Below are 9,041 nucleotides of genomic sequence, written 5' to 3'. Positions count from 1 at the left end.
TTGTACAGCTGCATATATATCAGCAAGTGAAGAGTTAAACATTAGCAACTGCTTCTTGCAACATTGTATCAAGCACTGCAGTAAAGAATAACATATTTTGAGAAACAACAGAGTCATTACCATATATATGTGTATATGGTACACTGACATCTAGTGAGAGTTCTCAGTATTGCAGCCAATAATCCAATCATCCCATCATCCCAATATGCAGTTTAGTACGTCCCTTCAAATGTTCTCTCCTGATAAACCGAAGCAAATTCTACTAAAAGTAAATGTGAAAAACAAATGCCAGTTTGAAGACATAAAACATTAAAAACAGAACCATTTTGTCAATAAATGATATTAGTAAGTATTTGGCTACAATGATGGAAGAGAAGGTTGTTGGAGGGAACATACTGTATCTTTTTTGTATATTTTCCAGTATATCATGGCGTCTCCGGTGATCTGTCCATTGGTGGTGAAATCATAGAGCTACCAGGGTGATTGGAGAACACAGGACTGTCTGAACTATCATCTCCAATACCTAGAAAAAAACAAAAAAAAGATGTGGGTTTAATACATTTTTATTGCTTATTTCAAGAGAAAAAAAAATAACATATCGTCAGACAATAACTTATCGGGTCGCATCACATTTAAACAATACTTGTATAATTTGTACCAATTGCATTCCCAAAAAATATAAATTGTAGTGTTACTGACGAAAAAAAAAGGAAAAAAGAAGAAAAAAAGGGGGGGGGGGTTGGGTGCATAGCAGTGCATTAAAAAATTTAAAGTTTAAGAGTTGCAGCAGGGGACCCGACCACCTGGCGCCCCGCACACAGGAGGTGGGGAGTGGTGGGGACTGTGTGCACGAGGATCAGATATATGTCTCCCCGCACGTATGTGGTGTGGAGAGGTGGGGGTGTGCGGGGAGCAGAGGGGGAAGACATGACGTGAGTGCTTCAATAATATATAAAATAATAAGTCAATAATAAAACAACAAAAATGCTCAGAACAACAAATTTATACAATACAGGTACGTGATTTTGCACAGCTGGGCCACCCTGCCGCAGTATATATGCGGTGGGCAGACCGGAAGCGGTTAATAAACCAGCCATGACTGTAGAATGAGGCAATTTCCAGTCTCACCTCCACAGCGGATTAGGAGGGGCGCCACTGGGAAGGAAGAAGAGCGCACAGAAGAAGGCCTTATTAAAGACCTGATTTTTGTCTCACTTCTTCTTTCCCGGAGTCACCCCTCTCCTAATCCGCTATGGAAATTGAAATTCAAACCTCACCTACGAGGTGATTGTGTACTCCTTCACGCTACATGTGCAGCAACACATGCAGTGTTAATGTGATTCTAAAGCTATCATAAAAAAAATGTTATACTTACCTGCTCTGTGTAATGGTTTTGCACAGAGCAGCCCCGATCCTCTTCTTCTGGGGCCCCCCACTGGAGCTCCTGGCTCCTCCCTCCCACCAAGTGCCCCCCATAGTAATCCGCTTGCTATGGGGGTACTCGAGTACACACAGAGCACTGCTCGGCCCTGCTCCTTCCTTCCTGGCTGTGATTGAAAGCAGCAAGAGCCAATGGATATTTGCCCAGCAGTGTCCTTCTGCTGTCCTGTTGCTCCCGTGCCTCCTGGTCAGGATCCCTCTGTGTGTCATGAGAAGGGTCCCTCCCATACCCAAAGGCCTGAGTTCACCCCCCAGACTAGGGGGTTACGTTCAAAGGCCTCCAACAGCCTAACACTCCATTTCCAGCTTCCACCCGAAACTCACACTCCAAATGGGCTGACCCTGAGTACTTGAGGGGGCCTGCCCCCTGCCAACCCATCTGTTGGGGATTGGTCAGGGCCCTCATAGGTACTCCAGGCAGCTCCACATTACCTCACCTACCATTATTCTAGAAGTCTCCAGTAAGTATCTGTTGGGGATTGGTCAGGGCACTCATAAATACTCCAAGCAGCTCCACCTTACCTCCCCTCCCATTCTTCCAGAAGTCTCCAGTAAGTATCTGTTTGGAATTGATCAGGGCCCTCATAAATACTCCAGGCAGCTCCATCTCACCTCTCCTCCAATTCTTCTAGAAGTCTGCAGTAAGTATCTGTTGGGGATTGGTCAGGGCCCTCATAAATACTCCAGGCAGCTCCACCTTCCCTCCCCTTCCATTCTTCTAGAAGTCTTCAGTAAGTATCTGTTGGGGATTGGTCAGGGCCCTCATAAATACTCCAGGCAGCTCCACCTTACCTCCCCTCCCATTCTTCTAGAAGTCTCCAGTAAGTATCTGTTGGGGATTGGTCAGGGTCCTCATAAATACTCCATGCAGCTCCACCTCACCTCCCTCACATTCTTCTAGGAGTCTTCAGTCAGTTCTAGAAGTATGCTGCCTGTGAGTCATCCAGCCCTCCCTGGATCAATCCCCTGATCCAGATAAAACAACACAGGCTTTGCTGACAGCCAAGCCTGACAATATACCTACTAGTACAAAAAAAACCACAATTTACACTTTTAGCACACCGGAGGGTGCTAAATGTCAATTTACAGATGTCCCCCATCAGCTGTTGCCAAATCAGGAGGCCAACTTTTTCAATTTATATTCGATTTACAGGAAACATATGAAGCATAACACAACGTGGTTGACTCACTTTGGTGGTATTAGGCATTTGCCTGCCTTTCCAAAAAGTGCAAAGCACCAAACTATAACCCATCGTCTTCAAGACTGTCCGATTCTAAATTAAATGAATATAAATACAGTTATTTAGATAACATTTAGAACAAAGGTGAATAATATTATGGCTTTACACAAATGGCAACAGACACGATCGATTAGGAATTTACTTACCAAATTGAATGGGTTACGAGGGAGGATTAAACTGGCTATAAGCCAACAAAAAGAAAGGCCAGCCTATAAAAACAAAAATCAAGGACAGCAATTGTAAATAAAATCATCCTTAATTAATTAAACACGTGTAGCACACCCCCATGGGGGCCGCTAATGAACTGGGATCCCCCACCCTGTACAGTCAGGCACACTGAATTTTCACAGGCAAAGAACAGGCTTTGTTTTTTTATTGAAGGATAATAAATTGAATAGGGATGGAAGATTATGGGCCTTGACTTCAACTACAAACTTCAGGGACACGCTTCCTATATACAGTCTTTATATACAGCTCCTCTTCTTCGTCCAACACACACTTGCTTGCAGAACCCAGCTGCAACACTGTGAAGATCTGACAGTCAGATTAAGTGCAATGGCCCATTACAGGCAGGAACCTGTGGCCCCTTGGTTGTGTAGCAAAATTACAATGTACAGCTTGTATCACTCCTGTGGCTACTGATCCCATCACCACCTCTTTAGGTACTGCCAACCCACCTGGGTGCAACTGCCCCTTTCACTAGCCCTCCAGGCTAACTTCTCCACCACAGTTCTTCAGAATGATACTCTCTCCACAGTCCTCTAGACTGACTCTCACCAGCCCATCCGGTGGACTGCTCAGGAGATCTCCCAGGGAAGGGAAGAAGACTTAAGCACACCACTGTCTTCAGGGAAAACTGGCTGACCTTGTAGGTCCCCAGTAGCGCTGACCTGCTCCCGCTGTCCTCTCTATGCTCCCATGCCTCAAGGAAGGGCTTCCTACATGTGTTGTGGGGGGTCCTTCCAGCACCCAAGCTTGTGTAGCCACAGGAGTGATACAAGCTGTACATTGTAATTTTGCTACACAACCAAGGGTGCTGGAAGGATCCCCCATAACACACTGAGGAAGCCCTTCCTTGAGGTCCTCCGCCCCCCCCCCAGACTAGGGGGCACCCTCGATGGCCACTGACAGCCTCCACAGCACTATATCTCCATCTTCCACCCAATTGCCCCTGCTGGCATGACCCATGCTTATTTATGAGGTGGCCTGCCCCCTGCCAGCCCTATACTGGGGATTGGCTGAGGTCCTCATAAATATTCCGAACAGTTGCTCCTACCCTCCACCCACAATGTCTAGAACATTCTCCAATATCCCAGAAAACAGGAGGAGGCGCCAGAAAAGCTGTCAGCATGAGTCATCCAGCCCTGAGTCACTGACCCCTGACCCAGATTCATAGCCCAGGCTTGGCCTTGAGCCAAACTAAATTTTACTACACTAACAGACCTACCTTATATCTAGCACACACTAGAGGGTGCTATACACATATAATTACTAACACCAAAATCTAATGAAAGTTATCAAGTGTATTTATTCATTTATTTTACAAATTGGTTTATGATCTAGTATTTTATTTTTCACATACAATATACAGGGTAGCTCTTTTTTTTTTGCTATCAGTGTCACATTGGAGAGATTCTACTTCACTTCCTGTTCCATAGCCAAAACAGGAAGTACGAGGACCTCACTCCAAAGTGAGGGAATCCTTGGTTTTCACCCAAACGTATTGGAAGATTTCTTCTCTATTACTATTCTGGGGACAACCCAAAATGTGGGACTTTCTTTTACTTTCACTTTTGGCGAAAATGAACATGAAATATAGAGAGGAGGAGTCTCCCTAATGGGGGCACAAACAGCAATAAAAACCTGACAGGGGTTCTAATCCTTATCCAGAGATCAAATGTAGTATCTATTCTTATCAATGTCCAGTAGGGGTGCTACGCTATCATTCTGGCTTAACCCGGAGCTAGAGTGGCTGGCGGTGGTATACCTGCTGGTATGATGGGGGCTCTGAAGGCTGGTACCGGCTGGAACAGAAACTGGGGCGTTCACAGGCAGTTGGGGCACAGGAGTAATGCCCCCCGGGAAAACTGGATGGGCCCAGTTCCTCCTGGTTTGAATGGATCTACCTTGTCTGGCCATGGGCTGAAAAAGCAGAGAGTCTGCGGTGTCTGTGCCCCCTGGGAGTGGTCATCCTAGGGGTGCTCTTAGTAACACTTGGGTGTGGGACCCCACTGTGTGAACAGGCGCATGGTCATGGCACTAAATACTTTTTCTCCACTGCACCTCCATGGGCTTGGCCTTTTGGCTAAGCCCGGGTAATTTTTGCTACCTGGTCTCAGGGCCTAGCCAGTGCACATTGCACAGCCACTATTTATTTATTTTATTTTCCTTTACATGTTTGTCACTTTTCACCTTTGTGTGGTTTTTTTTTCATTTGATGGAGGGTGTCAGTCCTCAGCTTTGCCCTGAAGTCTAGAGGGAGGATGTGTGGCCATCAGATTCCTTCCTCCCCTAAACCTGTAGGGTCTCTCTTTGGGAGAGCCTCTCAATCTAATACTCGGTGGTCAACTTTGGCTGGCCATGAGGAGAGGGGTCCGCCTGGTCTTTTGGCTAGGTGGACCAAGTTCGTAAACCTTGTCCCTATCATGAGTCTTGCGTCCTAGGGGTTCAGGGTAAGGTCCTACCTCTTCGGGGAGTAGACAAAAGCACACCCTTAAGTGCACTTTTTTGTGTGTGTTCCACATGCATGTTTTTGTTTTTCGCACCCCTGTGGATTAATATATATATATATACTTTAATTCCCATGAATGAATGCAATGATGAGGTGATGCAACAAAGAATTACAAGTATTGTGTTTTTTGGGAACTAGAATATGACCCTAATGGCCGTACACACGGTCGGATTTTCCGATGGAAAATGTCCGATCAGAGCGTGTTGTCGGAAATTCCGACCGTGTGTGGGCTCCATCGGACATTTTCCATCGGATTTTCCGACACACAAAGTTGGAGAGCAGGAGACAAAATTTTCCGACAACAAAATCCGTTGACAGAAATTCCGATCGTGTGTACACAAATCCGATGGACAAAGTGCCACGCATGCTCAGAATAAATAAAGAGATGAAAGCTATTGGCCACTGCCCCGTTTATAGTCCCGACGTACGTGTTTTACGTCACCGCGGTCAGAACGATCGGATTTTCCGACAACTTTGTGTGACCGCGTGTATGCAAGACAAGTTTGAGCCAACATCCATCTGAAAAAATCCATGGATTTTGTTGTCGGAATGTCCGAACAAAGTCCGACCGTGTGTACGCCCTATAAGTGTAATCTTTTACATAATGAACAAAGCTTGGTCTTCATGATCAGGTCTTGCTCTTTTCACAGTTTTTGGCTTGACAAGGTTCTGTCTATAAAGTCTTTTTTGAAAGACGACACTTTAGAAGGACTGATCAGCAATCGTGTTATCTTGGGTATCACAGAGATCAGTACTTGAGAAGGACAGACAGGAAATATTCAATTTAAACTTACATTAGAAACGGTGGGTCTGTAGTACATGTTGATAAAACTGGCCGCGGTCATGGTCCAGGACAACGTTGAATGAATCAGGGGAGTCTAGTACAGAATTACATTTGTATCAGTATTTTGACTAAACAACACCAGACACATTAGAAACAATGGATGTATCTTAGGTCTGTACTCAACTCAATCTTGATCCAGCACGGGTCTTCTTTAAATTAACCACTTCAATACCAGGCACTTAGACACCTTCCTGCCCAGGCCAATTTTCAGCTTTCAGCGCTGTCGCATTTTGAATGACAATTGCGTGGTCATGCTACACTGTACCCAAACAAATTTTTTATCATTTTGTTACCACAAATAGAGCTTTCTTTTGGTGGTATTTTATCACCTCTGTGGTTTTTATTTTTTGCGCGACAAAAAAATAAAAAGACCGAAAATTTTGAAAAAAAAACAAGTTTTTCTTTGTTTCTGTTAAAATTTTTTGTAAATAAGTACATTTTCTTCTTCAATGACAGGCACTGATATGGCTGCACTGACGGGCACTGATACGGAGGCACTGATGGGCACCGATGAGGTGGCACCAATGAGGTGGCACTGACGGGCACTGATGATGGGCACTGATAGGTGGCACTGATGGGCACTGATAGGTGGCACTGATGGGCACTGATAGGTGGCACTGGTATGCGGCACTGATGGACACTCATAAGCGGCACTGATGGGCACTCATAGGCAGCACTGATGGGCACTCATAGGTGGCATTGATGGGTACTTATGGGTGGCATTGATGACAACTTATGGGTGGCACTGATAGGTGGCATTGATGGGCACTGATGGGCCCTGATAGGTGGGCACTGATGGGCACTGACAGGTGGCACCGATGGACACTGATGGGTGGCACTGATGACACTGATTGGTGGCACCGATTACACTATTGAGGGGCATTGCTGGGCATCACTGAAATATAATGGTGCCAATCAGTGCCCATTTGTGCACAGACTGGGCACATTGGGCACATGTGGATGGCCATGGGGTACATACCTGGCCATCCACATGTTGCCCCCTTCCCTTGTGGTCCTGGCAGCTTCCCTGGTGGTCTAGTGTGGGCATCTGAGGGGGGCTGTGCTGATAAACAATCAGCACAGAACCCCCTTGTCAGGAGAGCCTCCGACCGGCTCTCCTCTACTCGCGTCTGTCAGACGCGAGTGAGGAAAAGCTGATCAATGGCTCTTCCTATTGACATCGTGATCAGCCATGATTGGACACGGCTGATCAAGTGGTAAAGAGCCTCCGCTCCTGTGTCTCCAGTAACCTCTGTGCTTCCAGCGATTCCTGTGTCAACAACAAACCCAGTGATCATGTATTTCCAGTGACCTCTGTACCTCCAGCGAACCCTGTGTCTCAAATGAAACCAGTGTTCCTGTGTTTCCAGTAACCTCTATGCCTCCAGTGACCCCTATGTCTCAACTGAACCCAGTTGCTCCTGTGCCTCCAGTACACTCTGTGCCTCCAGCAACCCTCCTGTCTTAATTGAACCCAGTGCTCCTGTGCCTCCAGTAACCTCTGTGCCTCCGGTGACCCCTGTGTCTAAACTGAACCCAGTGATCATGTGTCTCCAGTGACCTCTGTGCCTCCATTGAAACCAGTGCTCGTGTGCCTCCAGTAACCTCTGTACCTCCAGCAAACCTTGTGTCTCAATTGAACCCAGTGCTCCTGTGCCTCCAGTAACCTCTGTGCCTTCGGTGACCCCTGTGTCTAAACTGAACCCAGTGATCATGTGTCTCCAGTAACCTCTGTGCCTCCAGCGACCCCTGTGTCTCAACTGAACTCATTGCTCTTTTGTCTTCAGTAAACTGTGTCTCAAAATGAAACCAGTGCTCCTATGCCTCCAGAAACCTCTGTTCCTCCAGCGACCCCTGTGTCTCAAATGAAACCAGTGCTCTTTGTCTCCAGTAACCTCTGTGCCTCCAGTGACCCCAGTGTCTCCAGTAACCTCTGTGCCTCCAGTGACCCCTGTGTCTCCAGTAACCTTTGTGCCTCCAGTGACCCCTGTGTCTCCAGTAACCTTTGTGCCTCCAGTGACCCCTCTGTCTCAAGTGAACCCAGTGCTCCTGTGTCTTCAGTAACCTCCGTGCCTCCAGCAACCCCTGTGTCTGCAGTAACCTCTGGATCACAGGAGGGTTGAAGTGCCTGGACCGACACCCGGCTCAGCCTCTCAGCGCTGTCCCCGCCCCTCCACTGCTCAGTGCTCCATTGAGCGAGGAGGGAGCACAGCAGAGAGCTGTGACTGACAGTCTACAGCTCTCTGTTCATGGAGCTCTGAAAACCGAGCGTTCAGCGGTGTTTGATTGCTCGGTTCTCAGTGTAGAGGTGCTAGGGGACAGATGCAGCATTCACCTAGGTAAGTATGAATCATAAAAAAAACAAAAAAACTTCTCTTTTAAGGTATAAAATATTTAGCCTTTAGAGCCAATTTAAACTGTCATTGAGGAACCTTTAGTTGCACTTTACCAAGCCAGTCATTGTATACTTACAAACCAAAAGAGTTTTGATGGCTTCTTGTAGAAAGCCCTGATGGCCCCGGCTGACCAAAAACCAGCAAGGAGCAACTGTGTGAAGAAAATAACAACACACAATAATTAGAACTGTTTAGAGGTGACCTAATAATCTGTGCACAGGGGCTACAATGGTAAAGGCCTATTAAAACCACAATAGGAGGTGTACAGGAAAACCCTATGATATGGGGTGACAGTGATGGAGGAAGGGGGCAGAACTGGCCCACTTGTCTCTTTTTCCGAAAGATTCAAAGACTTTTCAAAACCCGTAAGTGCATACAGGAGGAGCTGC

At 46.5% G+C, this 9,041-nt stretch overlaps 1 protein-coding gene across 1 annotated transcript in view; it reads right to left on the bottom strand.

The window, feature by feature from the left end:
• Positions 1–425: 425 nt before the first annotated feature.
• The window catches only part of LOC141148177 (uncharacterized), a 31,779-nt gene continuing 23,163 nt past the window's right edge, over positions 426–9,041 (bottom strand). Inside the window, exons 6-10 of the mRNA XM_073635373.1 lie at positions 8,729–8,803; positions 6,207–6,290; positions 2,828–2,890; positions 2,631–2,714; positions 426–523 (exon numbers count right to left, since the gene is read on the bottom strand). Of these exons, the coding sequence (XP_073491474.1) occupies positions 464–523; positions 2,631–2,714; positions 2,828–2,890; positions 6,207–6,290; positions 8,729–8,803 (366 nt within the window). The 3' untranslated portion in view covers positions 426–463. The remainder of the gene's footprint in view (positions 524–2,630; positions 2,715–2,827; positions 2,891–6,206; positions 6,291–8,728; positions 8,804–9,041) is intronic.

The sequence above is a fragment of the Aquarana catesbeiana genome, linkage group LG06 (genome assembly GCF_042186555.1).
Source record: "Aquarana catesbeiana isolate 2022-GZ linkage group LG06, ASM4218655v1, whole genome shotgun sequence".
Lineage (NCBI taxonomy): Eukaryota > Metazoa > Chordata > Amphibia > Anura > Ranidae > Aquarana > Aquarana catesbeiana.
Note: the sequence above shows the minus strand (reverse complement) of the source record. Positions and strands in the feature narration are given on the sequence as shown.